This window comes from Gallus gallus, chromosome 6 (assembly GCF_016699485.2).
Source record: "Gallus gallus isolate bGalGal1 chromosome 6, bGalGal1.mat.broiler.GRCg7b, whole genome shotgun sequence".
NCBI classification, from domain to species: Eukaryota; Metazoa; Chordata; class Aves; order Galliformes; family Phasianidae; genus Gallus; species Gallus gallus.
Window position 1 is genome coordinate 12,572,778 of NC_052537.1, and position 23,289 is coordinate 12,596,066.

The window sequence follows — 23,289 nt, forward strand, 5'->3', positions numbered from 1 at the left end:
AAAAAATAATCCCCAGGCCGTGCCCCACAAGGCTTCTTTTAGCAGCTTGATTTAAAGGGTGGAGGGAAAAAAAAATTAAAAAAAGAAAGCAGAAATCAAATGAAAACTTGAGGTGGGAACTGCAACCTCTCACTGCTTGGAAGAAGTGACACCAGGCTGTGTGCGAAGGGCAGAGGTGTTGGGGACAGCATGGCAAGACCCTGCTTTGGGGCTATTCTGCTGAAGTAGCACAAGGGCTGGGCTTGCTCCTCTCCCTGCCTCCCTCCCACCTCCTCGGCAGCTCGTAATGCTCCTCCTTGGGCTGAGCAGGAAAAATTGAATAGGAGCAAACTCACAATAAGGCACAGAGGCCGGTGAAGATGTTGGCAGAAATAATCCGTATTATCCCAACTGGTCCTAACCAGCCCCGAGGCTCCTTGCTGCTGACCTTTGCTGGCTGGATGGCAGGTCAGATCTCTGCATCACCTCCTCACAGGGCTGTGCACATCTTGTAAATGTACCTACATGCCCCCCTGTTCCCCCAGCAAAACCCTTTTGCTCGCCATCCCTGCCTCTGCCCTCCCAGAGATGAGAATATGCATTTAAGATTTGCATAGGAACATGCAGCTGTTCCGCCAAAAATGGATAATTGTTCTCCCCGCTGCGAAGTTAAACAATAAGAAGTGCCAAACTGCACTTGCCGTTGCTGATTTTGTGCACTCAGCTGCATATTTTATGCATGTAGATTAGTTACAGATTTATGACAATTTAACTGCTAATGTCTGAATTAATCGGGCCAGGTTGTAGTTGCTGTGGAAACTCTAACATTGGATTTTATGTAAAGTTCCGTGTTGCATTGAATGCATTTTGGAGGCAGGGGGTAGGGGGGGCTGTTTTATATTTAATGTCGTATGGTGAAAGCAGAGAGTGAATCGGCACTGAAAACAAAAGTGGTTTTGGGCAGAAAACAAGCTGCAGCAAAGAGCCTGTGATTTTTCTGGAAAGTTGTGATGTCTGGGAAAATAAGGGTTTGTGATAGAAGTGCCGTCTTGACCACAGCTGTATAACTATGATTAGAAGTGTGCAACAACTGTTATAGCGCTGCGATCCTGTAATAAAAAGAACAGCTGTATAACTTAGAAACCTCCTCAAAATACTGGACTGCAGTTCTTGGCTCTCTGGATATCGGTTTTGGTGGGCAATGGAAATTGATGATGTGCGTCTGATGGGAAAACAGGCCAGTGCATGGTTTTATCAATGCCTTTTTCATTTTAATTTCAGAACACTCCAGTGGGCACTCCAATTTTCATTGTGAATGCCACGGATCCAGACCAGGGGGCAGGGGGCAGCGTGCTGTACTCCTTCCAGCCTCCATCCAGCTTCTTTGCCATCGACAGTGGCCGCGGCATCGTGACTGTCATCCGGGAGCTGGACTACGAGGTGACACAGGCATACCAACTCCAGGTCAACGCAACGGTGAGCCTTGTCCTGGACACACAGCTTCCCTGCAAACTGCCAGATCACAGTTTAGGTGCTGGGTGGATTTGGTGGGAGCCTGGGAATAGAGGGGATGGTTAGGGAGCTCCTTGGGGTAGGGGTAGGGCAAGATGTAGAACATTGATGGCCAATGGCCACCAATGGCCAAGCTGCCTCCAGTGCTAAGCAATTTTCACCCAGGAAGGCTCTAGGATAATGCATTGCCTGGGTCATTTCAGATCAGCTCCTGGACGTGACAGTCTTCAAGGTCTTTTCCTACCTACTTCATTCTGTGGTTTCTTCACATATCAGAGGCTTTTGCACAAAGGAGAGTAGTTCCCCTGTTTGAGAAAAACAGGCTTCACTCACAGCCATGGTCACCAATCAGCTGATGACATTGAAAAGCAAGGATATGTCACAGCATCTAAGACCAGGAGAGCCTATTAAATGCTATCATTCCTTGTGCATCCTGGATTATTACAGCCGGATTCACCTGCATTGAACCCGCCGAGTCTCGCTCAGCTATAACTGAGTTCAAACCTCAAGAGTTAAAATTTTGATGGGTAGAATCAGTTCCAGGAGAGGACTCATGGGAGAGACTTTCCCGGGGAACCACAATGTCACATTCACGCCTCACCATGAATGGAAGTCTTTGCTGGGGTCAGCTCCGGCAGCAGCTGAACAGGGAAGGCAACCGCTGAGAAGTACCGTGCAGGCAGCTCTGTGTGGTGGCTCTGTTCCCGTCTCTGTTGCAAGTAAGGAAGGTGAGACACAGCCCTGCAATCTATCTGACCAACTTTGTGTTCAGGAAAGGAGGGGGGGAAAACACTCCTGCCCCCTCCAGGCAGCTGGCTGGAGCTCTTGGAGCATGTGATTTAATCAAGATCATTGTCTTGCTTCACAGCCACATGTCAGAGGGGCAGGGAGAGCTGTGTGGGGCTTCCTTTGCTTTTCACAGCATCTGCAGACTGCAGGGCCTGAAGCAAACACCTCAACCTTTCAGCCCCATCCCTACATGTTCTGGCCTTCTTCTCCAAAAGGTTGTTCTTTTTTTCATGAAATATATCTCACTATTTTAAATACTCCAGCAGCGAGTTCTCCATCTCCCCCCAGTGAACACTGCAATGTTTCATTGCTTTCACAGCTGAGAAACATCAAATTCTTTGAAGTTAACTGTCTCACCACTGTCTCCAGTCCCAGAACCTGATGGTGTCTGCCTGAAAAATTGTAAATGATTCACACTGGGCAGTGCTTTGCCAGTATCAGCACAGAGGTGTATTGGTCACATCAGTTTTCACTTTACTCCCCATCCCCAAATTCATCGTCTCCTGGGATGGAGGCAGCAAGGATATGAAACTGGAAAGGAAATGTGAAGCACGGTTGGTTTTTTGTGCTCTCTGTGATGCTTAGCCAAAATTTAAGAGATGAAGGGGAGGGGAAAAAACATTATCTGAAGAAACGAAAGACTTCAACTTGATAATGATAACAGCAGAGTGCGAGTCAGAAATAAGCATCAATCCAGGCCATAAGCGCTGAGGCCTGCAGGTTAAGGGGATAATGTACAAGCTGTGTTGTTGAATACGGTTTAAATTAACATTAATCTTCTGGCAATCAGTCCTTGGCGCTGTTCAGAGCCATTTTGCAGAAGTGTGCGGTAACCTCTAATGGTTGCCTTTCACCACAGTGCTTGATTAGGGGGTAAGGAGAGATTTATTTCCTTCCTTTGTGCTCTGCCTGTTCTGTTCTTGTCCTTCTAGCAAAGGGTTGTCGATACTGGGGTGGCTTTTAGACATCCATGGGATGAGACTCAAGCATGAGGATACTTCCAGGGGTAGCTGCAATGTGGCTGTTGGGCTGTGCCGTGTCCCGCACACGGAGCTCCAAGTGTGCAGATACATTGGCCTTGGTGGGTCCTGAAGTGTCCTGATGGGATGTGCTGACTGCCCCTCTTCCTCAGAGCGGGTGCAGGCATCAGGATCCTCCAGCTCTTGCCAGGAAGAAGAGCCCCAGGTTGGATCTGCACCGCAAGGGAATTTATGTTTTGAAGTATTTGTTAAACAAGATGTTGCTTCTTTTCCACCCAAAGCTTGATTCAAAATTAAATTGGTGCTTGCTGTATATTAAAGGGGCAAATTCCAGAAAGAAATGCATATTGTATTTCAGCTCGGAGGGAGGTGCAGTGGATGATAATTCCAGGCGATTGCTTGAAAAAGAAGTGATTACCTACACTACTCAGATTTTGACCCAGCCACAACTGAGAGAGACTTTACGCTGTGGAATAGCTCTGTTGTTCTAATGGAAACCCTTTCTCACCCTTCTTTTTCAAGGACCAAGATAAGAACAAGCCACTATCTACTCTGGCTAACCTGGCCATCACCATCACAGATGTGCAGGACATGGACCCCATTTTCATCAACCTGCCCTACAGCACAAACATCTATGAGAACTCGCCTCCGGTAAGGGCTGCTGCTTTCCTCCAGTACACCAAGGGGTTATGGGACAGCGTGTAGGATAGAAAGTGCAAAATATCCCTAAACTGCTGGAAGAAAACTTCCCTTTTGCAGGAGTATCAGTGTGTCCTTCCATCATGGTTTGTGTTGTTGGTGAAAAAAGTCACAAGAAAATGTTCAAGTGGCATCTCAATAGGGGCAAAATTTTTGAGGTTTTAGGAAGCATGAAACCAAAGTAAAACATCTTCTTGAATGTTTTTTCTTAAATGTTAAGAGGGTTTTATGTTGTTCTTAGCACACACTCACCTCCTTTCCCCCTACAGCATCCACGCATGCCATTTCTAATAGAAAACTTGAAGAAAAATGGAAATGTTCCTGAAACGAAGCACTTTTGAAAATGCCAGAAAGCTCAGCCATTTCAGCACTTTGAGTCTTTTCCCCCAGGTTTTACCAAATTGATCCAATCATTTCAGTTCTTCTCAAATTCAGTTTGTCAGCATGCTTGCTGGTTGTGGAAACGTCTCTCCAACTCCAAGTGCAGCAGCGCCTTTCTCCTATGGGGAGTGTCCTGGGCAGCTTCTACTCCTGTCAGTCAAAGCATCAGCCCTAGTCAGCAACTCCCACCTTCCCACATCCCATAGCTTCACTGAGAGGGCAAATATTTTTGTGCGTGGATGGAGAAACCTTCTGTCCTAGAATGAGGCAGCAGTAGGCTTCCATAACCGCACATCCATCCCACAGTGTCTCTGTTATGCTGGATCTGAAACACCTGATGGCTCATTTCATGTAGTGGCAGGGTAGACTCCACCTCACTTGAGTTCCTGCCTTTTTATGTACTTTGGAGCAAAACTCTAGCTCTGACTGCTCTGAGTGTGCCGGATCAATAGGGCTGAGTCTTACTGTCAGAAATCTCACTATCAGACAGCACATTACCCATCTGCCAACCCAAAGATGGCCAAAAAATGGCTTTATGAATTACTTTCATGAGGTTCAGTTTTGTTTAGTATTTCTGTTGGTGGTCAGTATGAGCCACAGGGAAAAGAAAACACTGCCGAGATCACTCTTACCTGCTGGGAGACAACATAGCCTTAGATGGAATTATAGAAATGGAAGTGCTGTGAGTATCAAAAAGTATGGACTGCATTGCCTTCATGGAATGACCTGATGTTCAGGAGAGGGGATCTCACTCAACTTAATGACATTTGCTGAGCTGGTGCAAAACAATCCATTTAAACCAACATGCACCAGAGTTATTCCCAGGTTGTACTATGTTTATGGTAGGCAAAGCAGCAAATACTCTTTGCTCAATCCAAAATGGGAAATAAATGAAACTTTGCTACCCCACCCAATTTCTCTTGCCATATATAGCATTTCTAAAGGCATCAGGATTGAGAAAAACAAGGAACAAAAGCAGTGTTTGGGTCCATCTCAAAGCCTTGGTTCCCAGAGGGGCAATATGATGAGTACATCTTGTGCTGGCTGACCTTCTTCCACCACTTTCTCCACCATTGCTTGGGGGTGAGAGAAGTAGGAACTGGGAGAGGCCCATTGCTGAATGTGGCCACTGCTTTGGAGAGTCCAGACTGGGACCAAAGACCCATCCTTCACAGGAGACATCTCAGCATTTGAAACAAGCACATAGTCTGCTTGGGGTTTCCATGTGGATTTTCTGTTGGCAAGTTTCTCCACAGGAGCCCTCCTCATCATCTCACCTTATCACCCAAGGGAGTGTATGCCAAATAGCTCCATTCTGGAAAGATTAACAGCAGATTTGGGTGAGGCAACTGGGCTCAGCCAGCTTCTGCCACAGAATGGGCTGCCATGCAGCTGGTTTAAGCTGACAGCCTGTAGTGCATTTGTGGGGACATTTGCCACAATGAGGACATCTTCCAGCCCCAGATCTGGAGACGGAAGAGGCTTCTTTCCACACCCTCTCCCTTGCTCCCTTTTTATCTGCAGTGCACAGCATGTCTGTGCTCCTCTATCAATGTATCGGGTGAGAATACCTAATCTAAAGTGTATACATTACCTAATAAAATCCTTCTTATTTGGGATTATTGCATCAAATTTTAATTTCCTCACTCGAGCAACAGCATGTCAGCCAGCCCGTCAGTGAAGAGCCGATAGAAGGTGAAAAGAGTGGATAAACTGCAGCAAATTACTGCAAACAGATCTCTATCAGCCCTTTGACTGGAATTGACTGGAATTAAGAAGTGAGAAATAGGATTTTTGCCTCCGAATCTGCCGTGGCAGCTTTCCGAGGTGCTCCCCCCTCACCGGCTCCTCCCGGTGCTGCGCTTTGCCTTTCAAGTCCCTAATCCTGCAACGGAGGAAGAAGAAAAAGGGGAGAGGGGAGAGGAGTGCCGCAATTTCTTTGCCAGACTGGGATCTGGTGGCATAACTGGAAGTACTCGGGGTTTGCACTTCTTCAGACATGGGAAGGAAAGAAAATGTCTTACAGGGCCAAAGAAGAGGATGCAGCAAGGAGAAGCTTAGCCATTCCTGGAGGTGTTGTGCCTCCTTTCATGGCACTGGTTATCATCCTAAACTGCCTAGGGTGTCTCTCCCAGAGCACTCAAGAATGTGTTTTTTCATCCTTTGGTTCTTTTAAAGCATCCATCATCTCACCGTTTGTAAGCTGGATAGCATTGCTGATGCTCTAGAGAAGTTAGTATAGGCTGGAGAAGAGATGATGAAAGTGAGACCTGCTCTTGGACATTGGCTGATTCCTGGCCCAGGCACCCTCACAGCTTCACTTTGGGGTAAAAGAGGAGGAATCCACACTCTAAGAGATGAGCTGAGGCCCCCAAAAGTTTGACCCCACATGGAGCTTTGCAAAGGCAAGGGAAGGGCAAGACCACTGGTGCTCAGTCTCAAGATCCACAAGTGCGTTCCCTTGCAACAGCATGGTATGCATCCATGTAGAATATCATTAAAACAGTTTTAATTCTTCAGCACCACCCCCTCCTCTCCAAAAACTCCTTGGGTTAAAGAAATAACGTGGAATCAGTGCTATTTTTGCCCTAGAGTCTCAATAGCTCCAAGTTAATTCTTTCTTACAATATTTCCAGCCCATCAGTGTGAACACTTTATTAAAAGCTCAGGGTTTTATTAAAAAAGGATTGATTTACCCCTGCCCCTCTTCAAAAAACCCTCAAACTTTGTTTGGATAATGTGCCATTCTTTATTTTCTTTACCTTCTTTCAAGCATAGTCTCTTCCAGGTTATTACTTTTCTAAATCTTCTCTCTCCTTCCCTAGAGGGAGAGAGTTATTCTGCTCCAGTGCTCCAATTTATACCCACCACTTGCTTTAAGAAGTGCCAGAAATATCTGGGAGTCTCCAAGAGCCAGAGGTTCATGCCATAGATTGCTGGGGCAAGCCTTGGGCAGAGCTCCTGGCCCTGGAGGGTATCCTGGGATTTCCATGGGGAAATGGAAGCCTTGCCAGATGTGTTTGGTTTGTGAAGTTGAGATGGTCCAGTGCAGGGGTGCAATTTCTCCCGCCTTTGTCATGCCAAGAATTAGAAGGAATAACACTGTGATCCAGTAGGATTTTCAGAAAAGGATTTGGAAATTGGGATATGGTTGGTGGGAAGTCAATCTTCAATCATTATGTGATGGCATTGACCGAGGGTTTAGCTTGGTTTTGTGTGTTTGGTGAGCAAGGAACTTCCTGACTGTTGTGTCTTCTAAGAGATGTGCAGGGTCACATTTTGCATCTTCTTTTCTCCGCGTCTCATTTCATCTCTTACTGAACCAGAATACCTCTTCCCATTGACCATGCTGAGTGATCATGGTCCGAGGCCGCATTGTTACTGTTTGCCCTAAAACAAATCACCACCACCAGCTAGGTGGACAGCCATTCCACCTGCCCTGTGGCACTGCTCCAGCCTCTTCTACAGAAGGTCCAGACTGATCCTAAACATGGTGTGAATGCTCAAGGATCATCCTTGTACTCCTGGGAGCTGGGATTTGCTGGCTGGAAGCCCTTGCAAAGGTTTTGGCAGGAAGGACAGAAGTCAGCTGGGTTGTGAACAGACACCAGACACCCAGGTCCCTGCATTGGTCCCAGGAGATGGCATCTAGGAGAAAAAGGGAGTTCAGATCCACTCTGGCAAGTGTTCCTCAGCCACTGGTGAAGTGCAGCTCATCCAGAGGAGGGGCTGTTGGGTCTTTGCTAATGCTTGGCCATTGCAGGAGCCCTACCTCCTCCTGCCTTTTTTTCTACCCCGTTTCTCCTCAAGGCCTTGCCCTCCATTCCACATCCCTTGCTCTGCTCCCCACTGGTTTGCTTCCCCCTTTCCTCAGGCCCATTTGGGAAGGACAATTACTGTCCATGATTTAGAGGCTTGCCAGCAGCTGCTGAGCTTTGCCAGACGAGTGCTGCTCACAAGCCAGTGCCCTGGGATTTACAGCTCGTGTTCAGGGCTAATGGCAGAGACATACTTAAGGAGTCTATTGAAATGCCCTCAAAGGTTTCAAGGGGCAGATCTGCCTGATGCTGAGAGCTGGGAACACAACAGGTCCCCACTCTGCTCTGGTGGCCTTCAGCTGATGGATGGTGGGGAAACACAGTGCTGCCTGCTGCTGTGCTCCCTTGTTAGATATGCAAACGCCTCCGCTGACATTTTCTTTGAGGGCAAAAAAAAAAAAAAACAATTCTTTTTCCACTGTTTAATAAACCAATGAAAATAAGAACAGCTGAGTTGTAAATTTTTTCACACTACATTAATTATGTGCATGTGGCCATGTTTGTATTCACATGGGCTCGCTGCAGTGTGGCGGGGGAAACACAGCTTATGGAGCTGACAGAATGTGTGATAGTTTTATTTCAGGAGCTAAACAAGGTTCGTGGGTCAGATTTGGGGCTCTTGGCCTCAAGGACTTTGACGCAGGGCTAAGAAGCAGGCTGGTGGGTTTGCAGGAACTCCTACCTATGGCCAACTCTGTGTTGCCAATGCCCATCCAACCTCCTCCATCAAAGGTTAAAATCTTTACAGCTCCCTTAGCTCAGTCCTGCTGGTCCTTCCCAAGGGTGGGTGAGCAGAGCTTTGCTGCACTAACCTTGCTCCTGTTTCCCACAGGGTACCACAGTGCGGATGATAACGGCCATCGACCAGGACAAGGGCCGGCCCCGTGGCATCGGCTACACCATTGTCTCGGGTAAGTCATAGCTGGGTGTGGGAGAGGGGAGCTTTTTAGGGTGGATATGGTGGTTCTCAGGAGCAGAACACAAGTTGGACATCTCGTGAGGGCTGCTCTGAAGCTCAGGTGTTGCTCCCCAGTGTGTGTGGGCATTGATTTGGGGGGAATGTTCACATACAGCAGGGCTGGCTGGCAGCTCTGTGCATGGAAATAATTTCCTGTTTCACTCCCATAAAGCTAGGCTGCTTCACATGCTCCCTTAATCGACCCCAGGTTCAAGGTGATCTCACCTTGGCTTTCAAGTCCACTGATCCCAGCTACAAGCTCCCAGGTCTGCCTGCCTTTGAAGAAGCAAGGATTATTTATTCCTCTAATTCCCTCTGCAATTTATTCTAATGTACCCCAGCACGAATTAAAGGAGTGATTCCCTCAGATCACGTGGATCAATCTGGGCAGAGAGCAGCGGGGTCCTTTTTTTTTTTTTTTTTAACTAATACAGGTCCTTTCTCACTGGGGAAATACTTATTTTTATGCTTCTCTTTGGCTTTCCCACGGAATAGCCCCAGTGTTTCTTTGCTGGGAGTGGGGGGACAGACAGACAGACAGACAGCAGTACCCAGAGCCAGCCTGCATCTTTTCGCACATACTAGCAGCTTAATCCTGCCTCAGTGCCGCCCAGCGGGGAGCCGCTCCCTATCAGAGTATCGTGCAGAACACATCAAAGCCACCGGTGCTCAGACTGCTTTGAATTTATTTATTTTGCTTTCCCCAAGCTGACAACACGAACTGGTTGGGAGATATCTCCCGTCATTGCCAACACCGCTCCCCCCTCACCCTGCCTCTTGGTTACAAGCCAAATCTGATTTTTCTGAAGTCAGTAAGGCCGTGAATGCCATCTCACCTCTACTTAAGATGTTCTCTTAAAATCTCCACCATTTGCCCATCTTGCTCAAGAAAGACAATGCTACGCTCTGGTCCAGCAGTGGGAGCGGACTGCTAGCACACCTCCAAAATCCTGCTCATCCCAGGCATGTGGTTTTTTGGCTGGCAGGTAAAGCCTAATTAATTTACCATTATCCTCAATCATGATGGTAAAGGTCAGCAAGCAGATTTTGTGCCTGAGCTGGTAGATTTTTATGGCAATTTTGCAAAAAAAGATAGCAGTCTAACATATGGGAAGCAGGACGCAAATTAAATTAGAAACCAACAGTAAGCAAAAGTGAAAATGGGCAATGGAGGCTGCAATTAGAGAGGGCTGTGATGGGGGGAAGTGGCAGTGCTCCCGTGTGACTGTAGCACAAGGTGCCAAGCCTGAGGGCACAGGGCTTTCAGAGGACCAGATACTGGCATCTGCTTTGAATATACAGCAGAGGGAGAACACAAAGCAACCACCGACCCTTCGGAATGGGCGTGGAAGGCATTGGCTTGCTTCAGAGATGGGATGTGGGTATTAATTTGGAATTGCCACTGTCCTGCTCAGCCACAGCCCTGCTTGGGATATAGTGTGGGAGCCCTTATTTACGCAGCCATCTCCAGGCACAAGGTCCTCCTGTGACAGCACAACGATAAAACTAGAAGATTAAGCATAACCACATAAAACAAGACTGGAAATCTAACTGTGTGCCGCTGCCTTACAAGGCTGTTAACCTGAGATCAGACAGAGAACCGGTCTGGGTAGTGGTCCGTGGGGGTGCCTCAGGGAGCTGTGTCACCCGTGGGTTGGTGATGCTCAGCCTCTGAGGTCAGGACTCCATTTGAAGGACAGATAATTAATCCCAGGCAGTAATCCACGGCTCCTTTTTGGCAGATTTATGGAGATAGCCTCTGTGCTGGGGACTCTGCCTCATCATCTTTCATGTCCCAGGCGAGCGGGTGACTTGTGTGCTGCAACCTGCTCCAGATAAGGCTGTTCACTGTGGGGAGCTCATGGCTGGGAGGCAGATTGATTTCCTGGTGGCACCAACAGGTGATGGGAGAGCGACAGAGCTCTCCTAGAAGCAGGATCTTTATCGTGTATTAAATGGGCTGTGCCACTAATGGGCATCATCATAGTGATTAAACCTGAGGGAAGAGCAGTGGCTGCCAGCAATGCCAAATTTCTGGTGCAGCGATGGATGAACACGAGGGCAATCCACACCTTCTTAGTGGGACTGGGGAAGCCCCACAGGCGAGAAGGGGAGCTCCAAGCAGCTGTGCCCAGGGCTCCCCAGAAGCATCATTTTTCCAGAATTGATTCTTTAAGGAGGCTGGTTCCGTTGCTGGCGAAGCGCTCTCGTCTTAAAGCTGGCGCATCCCGAGGGAAGCAGGAATTAAAAATCATTATTTGCTTGATGTAACAGAAGTGTGAGTTACAAAAGCAAGAGGGAGACGTGTCTGAAGATAACCGTTCTCTGGCTTTCTTCTCTTCTTGCTTCTAAGGAATAAGAATCTTTCTACCAAATTAGCATGGGCACTCTCAGGATTTGTTTCACATGGACCTGGCTTGTCCACATGCCTCCCTTCCCAAAGGGCATCATGAAGCTCCAAAGGAAGGTCAGGTCCCACCCCTCCTACTTTTGACCTCGATTAATAAAGAAAGGCAAGGCAAAGCAAACCATTTTCCTGAATCCCTTAAACCAGGCAGCAGGGAGAATCCTTGGAAATACAACCTGCTGATTTTAACATTCCCAACGCTTGGCCGTGCTGGCTTTTTCCCACATCAGGATTGCTGGATGAACTGCTGGGGTGTTGATGTCCCCATAAATCACAGCTGCTGGGAGGGCCTTGCAGCGTGATTTAAAGGCAGCCGTCACTGCAGAGCACCTCTGGAGGAGGGCATGCTGATGGGTGGGAAAGTGCCTGACGCCAAGCTATTCATCACCGGCTGTTTTCCCGCCCTGACAGTGCTCAGAGAAGAGGTGGTGGCTGCAGTCGTACCCTTGGGTTTCCTTGGGTTAGTGTTGTGCTTTGGCTCTGTCACAACCCAAGTATAACTGAGGTACACAGGGGACAATGGGTATTTGGAAATTAAAACTGTACACTCTCATTTATGTGTAAATATAAAACATGGTCTGTGTTTGATTGCAGGGATCTTCTCTTTACCTGACTTTGATTTAATGTATATTCAAAGCACTGGTAACCACTGAATGAACCTGTGCTCTCTCTCTTCATGTCAGTGATAGAGATAATAAGAGGTTCTGAGATGTCCTGTAGTATGAGAGGTTTTCTGGAAGGTGTTGATCCCAAAGGTGTGGGTTTTAGTTTAAAATCTGTTTGAGTTGTCCTGGACACATCACTGTGTGCTGTTTCATGTTCTCCTTGTGTGACTGCTTGCTGCTTTTTGCGGACTTGGAAATCCAGACCTATAGCTGCTAAGAAAGTGCAGGATTGAGCAAAACCAAGATTTACAAGCATTGCCTTGTGCGCAGTGTGCAGTGAATGCGGGGTGGGCCTGGGCAGAAATAGGTCAGAAAGGGATGGGAATGCCCTTCCTTCCTTTTCTTTTTCCTTTAGAGCAATGGTTGTGGTGGTCCAAGCTTAAGTATCCTATAAATGACAAGACTGGGGCAGGACACTGCCCTTGTCGTGCTCTCCTGCCTATCTCGTGAGGCAAAACCTCAAGGTGAAGAGTGGTCGCAGCGGCTGATGGACTCTTCAGACGATGATAACTGTGTCTGTTGCTGACTTCGTGAACCACATCCAACAGCATCTATTTCAGTGCTGAGGAGCCCTGACGGAGCACATTTGGACTAATAAATTACCGGGCGCGAGGTGTATGATGGGTTCCCCTTTTGCAGCTTGTGAAAGTCATTGGCCGCAAGCAGGTTGCTCTCTGGCGTGAGTCGACCCACACGGCCAGGCTGGCAGCATGGCTGCATCCCTCCTGTGAGTGTGAGCGATGCTCAAAGGCCAAAGGGGCAGGGAGGAAGGAGGAGATGCCAATATCTTCCTTTCTTCCTTTTTTTTTTTTTTTTTTTTCTTTTTTCTTCACTCCTGGACTCATGCCAGCATTTCTAATGGCCTTTTTAAACAGAGAGAGTTGGCTGAGGGCAATTAAACATTACGGCCCTCATCTATAAAACCTCTTGTTGTAGCAGTGTTTCTCCGCGGTGATGACTGTGCCACCGTCCGCTCCTCAGTGAGCCTGGAAGAGCACTGGGGGTGGGCTGCTGCCATCCATCTCCTTACTCCTAACCCAGCACCAGCTGCTCCTCGCCTTCCTGGCCACATGGGATACAGAAGCTGCTGCTGCCCCTGTACCCATACCACCATTTCCAGTGCTGGTTAATATCTCTTAGACAACGTTTATATTTCTGTCCCAAAGCATATTCCTTTTTATTGTTGTTTTTGCCTTTACTTTGTCTTTTTGGACATTTTCAAGCATCAGGTGCTTTGCTTTTCCTCTCGCTCTGCACTCTATTTTGCCACCCACCCTGTCTCCATCTCTCCAACAGTTCCTGATCCACGCGTGGGATCACTGGTGCTGAAGAGCCATCTGGGATACTCTGAGCATGGGCTTGGGGTGGAGCCATGGAGAAAGAGTCAGCAGGAGCATCACTAGGCGGGTCACTTTGCTTCAGTGCTAAGGGCAGCCGCAATTGTCCCTGCCCATGTCATTAAAGAAGTGTACAGAGCTCATGGTGGGAACAGGAAAGTCTGTGCCATCCGTGTCATCTGAGAAACAGGATTATATGGGGTCTGGGCTCAGTTGAAAAATCCTGCAGAGATTCACCCTCCCCTCCATGCCCTCTGTCTCATGGCTCATCGTGGCTGTCTCATGGCTTCTGATACAGAAGCAGCAGGACATTAGCTGTAGCATCAGGTCACCGCCACATAGAACTTGCTCTGCTGTCAGGGTTCTGTCCCCATGGCCACCATGGGTGTGCTGGGGCTTGTGGCGCGCAGCGACATGGTGGGTAAGTGGGTGAAACCTGATGGAGAAAGGGAGGGGGGACCTGGAGCAGGGAGAAATTATCCACAGACAGAGGGCTGGGTAGAAAGGCAGGGGGGAGTGAAAGGCAAAATTGGCTATTTTTATCCTTCTTTTTTCTCATTGCTGTGAGAAAAGGGAGGAAATGTGAAGATGATTAGAGATTTTTGCAAATGCCTTTGGGGATGGAGTATTGTTCGGCAGCACGAGCTCCTTGGCAGGGCTTGTGGCTGGAAGCGGAACGAATGGCTGCTTACAGAGGCACTGCTGGTGAAATTTCTGATGTCTGAACAGGAATGGGGATGGGGCCACCTTGCTCCCTTGCCGGGCTTCTTTGCAAAGGCAGCAATTCTCTGTGAGCAGACAGAAGGAAACCCCGGAGGGCACCAGATGTGTATCTTCTCCATGAGCAGTGGTTGGGAGGTTGATCCAAAGCAGAATCTTTGATGTGCAGCCTGGGAAAGTGTCAGGTCACTCATTTATTCCTCTAGCTGTCAAAAGTGCCTGTGGATACCATATTTTTATTACAGTCTATATCAGGGGGTGCATATCAAGATCACCCTGATACATAAAATCTACCATGGCCCCATGGCATCTGGGAGCATTTAAATTCTTAGCAGAGCAACTTGATGTGTATTGTGGGGCATCCTTCAAGACAGGCATTGGGAGCAACAGGGTTTAGTGGTGGGGATGGCTGGACTAGGTGATCGGAGAGGACCTGTCCAACCTTAAGGAATCTGTGATTCCATACCCCTCTGAGCTGCTGCTGATACTGTAAGAAGCCATGCATGGGTTCATTAAGCTGGATGGTACTCAGTAGGCCACTTCAGATGGAGGGAAAAGAGCACCAAGGGTAGAAGTGGGGGAGAAAGTTGTTACAGCTCTCAGAAAGCAGCCCGGGAAGGAGAGTGGAGAGCAGCGGTGCTGGTGCCCGCATGCCAGCATACAATCTCCATGCTCATCACTAATTTAGCAGCCACCATGGTATTGTGTTGGGCTGGCATCAGGTATCCTGGGCTCCAAGCACCAACTGCTTGCTTTTGTTTGGAGGGCAGAGAGAGAACCTGCGACTGTCACAGGGGTATCCCCAGAGCAGGAATTCATCCTTTCAGCATCTGCTGGTCGAGAGACTTGAGTGTCACCTCAGTACTCGCTTGGTGTCTATTTCCAGAGGAGCAGCCAGATAGGCTGCTCGCTGGAAGCACCTCGTTAAGTGCAAGGAGCAGTGCAGAGGCCAAATTTGGCTCAGATAGGAAAGAGTGTGGCAGCTGCCTGAGGGCATCACATCTGCTGACAGTAGATGCAAGAACATAAATACAGGGCTACAGACTGTAGTGTGTACTCCAGCACTCTCCCAGGCACTGGAGATGTCCAGCTACAAGGAAAGCACCATTCCCAACTAGGCAGGTTTGGGGACAAGGCCACTCACAGACATTTAAAGCACACTGAGGCAATACACAGAGCCCAAGCACTGTGTCCAGTTGTGCAGAGGCCAGTGGGAAAGAATCTCATGTCCTCCCTGTGCTTACACTTCCTCTTGGTTTTACCAGGCAACACCAATAGCATCTTTGCTTTGGACTACATCAGTGGAGCACTGACCCTGAATGGGCCACTGGACCGAGAGAACCCCTTCTACAGCTCTGGGTTCATCCTGACGGTGAAGGTGAGTTTCTGGAGACCCCACGGAGCAGGAGGGAAGGGCACTCAGATGGAGGTACAAACCCTGGCCTTGGGGCTTCTGGAGGCATCCACAGCTGTGAGGCAGCATTTGCTGACCAAGGAGGTTTGGTATAGCCCCTGCAGAATGGTCTGAAACATGGCTGCCTCCATGGAGCCATTTTTGGTGCTTTGCCTGGCCTCCAGCTAGATCCTCCTGCTGTTATATCAGCCAAGGGAGCAATGCCAGAAGTTGCCTCGTCAAGAAAACGCACTGGAGCATGGCTTGCAGCCCCACCTGAGCATGGCCCTCGGCACCGCTCACAGCCCTTTAATTAAAATCAATACCAAGCAGGGCAGCTGGTTGGAAACACATTTAAGAGTATAGATTCTGCTGGGCCGGGCTGGGGAAAAATCAGCATTGCAGGAAGGGTCATTGATTGAGAGGGCAGCAGCCTGCTTGCTTCAGAAAGTGCAGTGGGCACAGCTAGGGGCAAACAAGAAATTCCTCCTCCCAGTCTCAGACGCAGGTCACACCATGAGGCTTTCTGCATGAGGGAGAGAACTGCATCCATCCCTAGTATCTCTTGGTTTGAAGATTTATAGTTTAAACTGAGTAGAAATTGAAAGAAGGGGGGGGAAATTATATGTGTGTTGTCTGTATTTAATAGGGACAAAAATGTTAGTTTAGTCTCAGAAAGGTTTGTGAACATGAGAGCTTGCCCACTTTCCTGACTGCACGATGCCAGGCTTCCAGCCATGTGATATTGCGCTGCTGGATTTCGTTTCCCCTTCCCACAAACTTCCCATCATCCCCAGATTGTTACCAGCCTGGCCCTGTGATGTCCCTGCTGCTCCCACTCCTAGCTGGGTGCTCCTGACTGAGATCAGCCTGTTCTGCTGGAAGTGCAAAAGCAGTGAATAGCAACGAGAGGGGATGAGAGGAGGGACTGCTGGGAAAGGCAGTTTGCAAGCCTTGCAATAAAATCTGTGCTCTTTCCTTTGGGGAAAGCAAAATTAAAGTCATTCTTGAGACAGAGGTGCGATACGGAGTTATGACCCAGCTCTGCGTTCAGATGTTGCCAAAGCTATTTTAAGGTCTTAATCTTGCTTTCCCGATTTGCCCTAGTTTTCTGTGCCTTCAGCAGTGCTTCTGTGGTTAGCTTGCACCTCAGGAGAAGGCAGAGGAGAAAACAAGAGTGCCGTGTCTCCCATTGCATTTTCCCCTAGTTTGAGGACCATGGGAAGAGAGTAGGTCGGCAAGCACTGTATTTGAAGCAGGGGTGGTGGAAGAGTTGGGTCAGCATCTGTGTGTGTTCACGTCAGCTGCGTGGGAAGGTGCTCAGTCAGGACCAAGTGAATCAGGCTGCCCAGAAAAGCTGTGGATGCCCCATCCCTGGAAGTGCTCAAGGCCAGGTTGAATGTGGCTCTGGGCAGCCTGAGCTGGTGGGAGGTGTCACTGCGCATGGAAGGAGGTTGGAAATAGATGGTCTTTCAGATCTATTCCAACACAAACCTTTCTAAAAGTCTCCTTTGTTGGCAAACATGTAGGAGAAAAAAACATTGGAGGCTCATCAGGGTATGCACACCTTCTGAAACTTTGGTCAGGTTCCGCAGCACTCACAAGATGAAGGGTGAGGAAAGGTTCTTCCTTCCACCAAGTGTCTCAGGAACAGCCATTTACTTTGTTTTTCACTGTGGTCTCTGCCCAGTGGCTATTTCTGCCCTTTACAAACCATTTGTTCTTTGGAAAGCACAGATAGAATTGTAGAATGATTTAGGCTGGAAAAACCCTTTGAGATCACAAAGTCCAACCATCAGCTTCACTTACCAAGTCCCATCACTAACCCATGTCCCTCAGTGCCATGTTCACATGCCCCTTAAATACCTCCAAGGATGGGGATTCCACCACCATCCCAAGCAGCCCGTCCCAAAGCCTAACCACCCTCTCCTTGAAGAAATTCTTCCTAATCTAATCTAAACATCCCCTGGCAAAACTCGAGGCTGTTTCCTCAAAAAGGAAATGGGCTGCCCTACTGTTTTCTCCCCTCACAGGGCACCGAGCTAAATGATGACCGCACACCCTCCAATGCCACCGTCACCACCACCTTCAACATCCTGGTCATTGATGTCAACGACAACGCTCCCGAGTTCAACAGCTCTGAGTACAGTGTGGCCATCCCTGAGCTGGCCCAGGTGGGCTTCGCGCTGCCCCTCTTCATCCAGGTGCAGGACAAGGATGAGGTGAGCCCCTGCTACACACAGGTCACGGTGATTCACAGCATTCTTGGTAAATCAGCATCCAGATTGTCTGAGGGGGATGTGAGGAAGGATAAAGATCAGTGGTGAGGTACATGGTTGTACCCAGGTACCTCTTTTTTGCAGCTCTTATTGCAGCTCAGTCCCCGGAGCGCAGACGTGGGGTATGCTTTAACACATTGAGGCCACTGAGAGCCAGAAAATAGGATTGTGCAGGATGTTGATCCTTGCCTGCTACTGAGGGCTCCCCTCGGGCATTGCAAGGTTTCCTTTTGCCAGCCCTTTATAGGAAAAGAGAATTTCTGCTGGGCTCCCAGGGGACCTCAGACTCCCAGTGGGACTTGTCCTGGCACTTCAGGTGAACTGAGTAGTAGAAAAGAGGAATATAACATCTAACATCTTCCCCCACTCCCTAAAATAAAATAAAATCCCAGTGGATTGATTGAAACGTGCATCTTCTAAGAAGCGGTGAATTAGCATTTGTGGCTGGAAGGCAGCAGTGGCCTTTGCTTGTTGAAGTGATGGACATGCTCTGCTCCAGCCCCCAGTGGGATTCGGCAAACCCTGTAAACCACACAAAATCCTGTTTTTTCACAAAAAGTGATTATGACACACAGCTAACAACCCACTCGTGACATGATGTCACCCCTTGGGAGTCCTGAGCTCAGCCCGAAGAGGGGCAGATGAGCTATTAGGCAGATAAAAAGACATTTTTTCTTGAAAATGTCGATTACTAATAAAGAAGATGTGGATATGACAGATGCTGGGGATAGTTTGGGAACAGAGCCACTGTTGTGCTTTCTGAGAGATGTCAGCAGGTCCGTGCTTGAAAGGCATCGTAATGCTCCTGTTTATGTCACAAGAATGAAGGATCTGTCATCATTTCTTGTTAAAAGCTCATTTTTACTGGAGTCACTCCCATTCTAGGACTCACTCCAGCCTCTCAGCCTGGCTAATTTTAAAATGGGAGAATAAAAAATAGCCTTGCATTCCCGATAGGGTGAGCAAAAAATAGCCTCATTCTTTTGGCTCCTGGTTCACGCCTTAGACGTACTGTGATTTTCCTGAATGAATTTGGTGAGATTTTTGAAACTGCTGAGACAAGATCTCTTGTACAGATGAGCTTTTACTCCACACGCCCATGGAGACCATCATGTTAGCACAGCTTGCTTCTGACTATAGCATTATTCTCACTGGTAAGAGGCACAGGAGAGTTCACCGTGTCTTGTAGGGCTGGCGAAGAGGTGTCATACAGGTCTTGTCCTTAAAATGCTCTGTGTGGGCTGCAGGTCCTTAAACACGAAGGTGTTTTGTAACAAGTGCCACGTGGCCTTCTTGAACTGTGGGGTTTGGGTCTGTCTTTCTTCTTGTGTACTGTACACCAGCTTAAATGATTGCTGTTTGCAAAGGTTAGATTAACCAATTCAGCGAAGCACTTCAACAGGTATTTATACTGCACACAAGCCAGTGCTTGAAAGCATGTGCTTGATTTTCTCTTCGCATTGGAGTGCCCTTCTGCAGCAAGGATGAGCTTAGCATCTCAGTGTACACACATAGGGTGCTCCAAGGCAAAGCTGGTTTCTCCCAGTCCATTCCTGGGAAGCTCCCAGCTTGCTGGAGGAGTGGGGAAGGGCAGCATCAAAAAAAAAAGGGGAGGGACAGACTCTGTAGAAGGATCTGTTGTGACAGGACAAGGAGAAATGGTTTCAAACTAAAACAGGGGAGATCTAGACTGGATATTAGGAATAAGCTTTTTACAATAAGGGCAGGGAGGCACTGGCTCAGGCTGCCCAGAGAGGTGGTGGTGCCCCATCCCTGCAGACACCCCAGGTCAGGCTGAACAGAGATCTGATGGAGCTGTAGGTGTCCCAGTTCTTTGCAGGGGAGTTGAACCAGATGGCCTTTGAAGGTCCCTTCCAGCTCTTATGATTCTATAATACCCAGACATGGATGCTTAGTGCAACCACGTGGCAGTCAACTCAACACGCCAATCTGTAGTGGAAATGCTAAGTCATGGCTTGAACCAGTGATTGAGCACCTGGTGGGAAGGCAGGGCAAACCGAGGGGAGCTCAAGTGCATGCAATGCAGCTGAATGAACAGCAGGAATGGAGCCAGGATCCACCCCTTCCCAGACCTCATGTGAAGGCTGGCAGAGAAGGGCAGGGTAATTCATCTGGAGATCCCTGCCCCCCTGGGGACATTACAGGCCATCTGACGGTAAGCAGTTTCTTTCTCTTATTTCTGCACCCACTGCTACCACATCTAAGCAGAAACTTGCTTTCTGTAGCCTCAGATCTTGCTGCTCTGCTATCTTGTTGCACTTTCTATCGGGTTACACCATCTAACCCAGAAAAGATGAGGAAGAAATCTGTCTCTGTTGTACTGTGGTTCCAGCATGTGCCCCATGTGATGTGTTTTCCTTCTCAAGGAGCAATTAGGAGAAGCCACAGGGGTGATGACATCCCTCTCCCAGGCTTGGTTGCTCTCTACTCCAAGATCATGCCTGGCTCACCATTGGCTTTAGCAGGGCAGCAGAAGGAGGGCTGGGCTTGTTTTTTTGTTTGTTTGTTTGTTTGTTTTTTTTGTTTGTTTGTTTTTGTGGGGTTTTGTTGTTGGTTTTTTTTTTCACTTCTGCTTTTTGTGTTCCCTGTGGGTCATCAAAAACACTTGAATACAGGAGAAAGCAGTGCATGGGGTCTGCTTGGTTCTGGAGCCAGCCTTCTGTGAACCAAGAAAAAGGCATTAACCTCTCTGCAACTGAGTTTCTCTCTCTGCCAGATAGGGAGCAAACCACTTGAATCCTTTTCCAAAGCTATTTGAGAGCTCTTTATAAAAACCTGTGCAAGTCTCCCAGCGTTTATGCTGAGCCTGTGTTGAAATGGACACTACAGAAGACGTGTGTCTATTCATATGAACGCGTTGGATTCTCCTCTCGCCTGTGCTGTGATAGATCAGCAGGACTGAATAAATCCTACGGGAGAAACAGAAGGCTAACAGCCTGGATTACCCATTTCTGCTGAATATTTGGGGTGGGATTTTTGGAGTTGTTCAGCTGCAGTCATGGCTTCTATAAGCACGTATTGCCCAGGGTATGCCCTGCTGTAGTCTCCTTCACCCATGGAAGGGATCTGACCAGACTCAGCTGTGCCAGCATCACTGCAAGGTCCATAGAAGTGTATTAAGAGAAGCAGCACACCAGAGAAACCAGCTCCTCTACCATGGCTTTCACTTGATTTTCCTTGCCACGGTCAAATGAAGAGGAAGAAAAGGGCAGAGACCGTATAGAGCATGAGTATGATGGGCTGACATTTGAAAATAATTTTTAAAGTTCCCCAAAAATAAGCATATTAAGGAAGATAGATGGGAAATGCATGAAAAGGAAAAAATATATATATATATATCCAGGCGATGGGAATACACAGTACTTGGTGCATAAAGCTGCATCAGAGAGTTGCATGTGGATACGGTACGTGCCCATGCGTGCACAGGTGCAATATATGAATCATCCCAAGCATATATATGCATATGACAGACACGCACGCTATAAATATGATCTACGCAGCCAGGAATTGTAGGGGGGAATTGACGGCGCTCGAGTATTCTCTCCCAAAAGTGCCAGCTGCCAGTCGGGCTGAATTAGATTTCACAGGGGTTTCTGCAATACATGGAATTCACCAGCAAATTACCCTTAAAGAGGGAAAATCAATCATTTGGAGCAGAGATAAGCTGGAGGCGAGGCAGCCTCGGATTGATCCCGTCTGTGCAGGCGTGTGTGGAATTCGGGAGATAACCCGGGGACAGAGCAGCTCCTGGGAAGCAGGCAGGAAACGCTGCTTGGGACAGACAGACGGATGCAGGGAAAGGGATGGGAAGGCATTGGGATGGTGTGAGGTAGGGAAAGTTTTGCTCTGGGCATCCTGAGGAATGCAGGGAACATGATGTCCCAGTGCTTGTGGCCAGCTAGCCTTTGGATGGGCTTTTGGTGCTGGGAGAGCAGTGGGTGCTAGGAGCGAGCAGAGGGAGGCTATCCAGAGTGCTCAAGTGAAATGCCTCAGAGTGGGTGGAGAGAAACACCCTCTTTATGTTTTCAAAGGCAAGATTAAGCGTTACTTGTCCCTGCCTAGCTAGAACCCAGGCACAAGGTAGCCAAGCCATACAAAGAGCCACTAATTGCATTTTATTTGAAGAATTTCTTTTTTTTTCCTTCTTATTTTCTACCTCACCCACCCCTGCTGAACTCTTAGTACTTTTCTTTCTTTGCAAACTTGCCAGAATGAGAGATATTAAGCACTCCTCAGCTTTCTGCCCCTGCCTGGAAGGTGGCTGCGAGGCAAACTGAAGTGATGCCACTGCAGAAACACAGGCTCTCTGTTCTGGGAACACCACCTGAGCTAGGGCAGTGTTTCCGCATTCTGATTCCAGAAGAGGGGGAACGCATACACAGGGCTGTATCTGGGGCTGATCAGCCTCCCAAAGGCTAGGTATTGACACCACATTAATGCCAGCACCACAGCAGCAGGAATGCGACTATTACACGCTCTGAGGAGCAAGTACACGGGGAACAAAGTGATAATTATGCACAACAGCGGCTACAATTGTCTTTAGCTGAATTGGCGTTAAATTTCCATCAGTGCGGTGTCGGGTATGGCCACGAAGAGGTCAAGTGGGGGAAAGGAACATCAGTGCTGTGTGTCTGAGCATCCTATGCCACAACTGAGCATCTTGTGCTGCTGTGGCCATGAGCCCTGCAGGACCTTTGCTTGCTTGGGACAGCAGTGCTTATTTTGCTCTTTGCAGGCATCGTGGCCCCGTTGTTCTCTCTGGGTGGCAGGGAGGAAGGGGGTGAGGGATTTGAGAAGCGTGCGGAAAAATCTCCGGAGCGGGGCACCGGTGGCGGCATGGGCTGAGCCAGCCCCTTCTGCTGGGCAGCTGATAACAATTTGAATATTCAGATTTGCTTTCAGCCATCCGCAGGGGGCTCACAGGCTCCAGGAACCAGGAGCAAGAAAAGCAGCATGGGGGCCGAAACCAAAAAAAGTAAATAGTGGAATAAATGTATAAGCGGCACCTGGCAGCAGCCTTCCCAACAGGCAGGCGTTTTCCCCTTCCCCAGAGCTCACATGGGGAGACTGAGGCACTCGAGTGGCTGGTAATTAGGGACGGCGGTATCTGGAGCCTGATCTCCCTCCCCAGCCGGAATTAATCCACCCAGCTCCCTCCCTGCAAATACTTGGATTTCTTTTGATGTTTCAACTTTTATCTCGTGCCTCCAACAAACTCTCTCCTTGCTGGATTCCAAGAAAATCCCTCGCATCTCACTGTCACCGGAATGTGCTTTTGCATAGGGACCCTGAGAGGGGCAGGGGACGTGTGGAGGAGATGCAGTGCACCTTGCATGGGGTGCTGGGAGATG

At 48.5% G+C, this 23,289-nt stretch overlaps 1 protein-coding gene across 9 annotated transcripts in view; it reads left to right on the forward strand.

Annotated features, from left to right (window-relative positions):
- Positions 1 to 23,289, forward strand: part of CDH23 (cadherin related 23) — a 128,569-nt gene that overhangs the window by 54,301 nt on the left and 50,979 nt on the right. For all 9 annotated transcript variants that reach the window (XR_006939750.1, XR_003075564.3, XM_015288246.4 and 6 more), the window contains exons 7-11: positions 1,261 to 1,455; positions 3,783 to 3,911; positions 8,991 to 9,069; positions 15,511 to 15,623; positions 17,672 to 17,860. Coding sequence is in view for 7 of the 9 variants with exons in the window: in XM_015288246.4 (XP_015143732.2) it covers positions 1,261 to 1,455; positions 3,783 to 3,911; positions 8,991 to 9,069; positions 15,511 to 15,623; positions 17,672 to 17,860 (705 nt within the window). In the remaining 2 variants the exon portion in view is untranslated. The remainder of the gene's footprint in view (positions 1 to 1,260; positions 1,456 to 3,782; positions 3,912 to 8,990; positions 9,070 to 15,510; positions 15,624 to 17,671; positions 17,861 to 23,289) is intronic.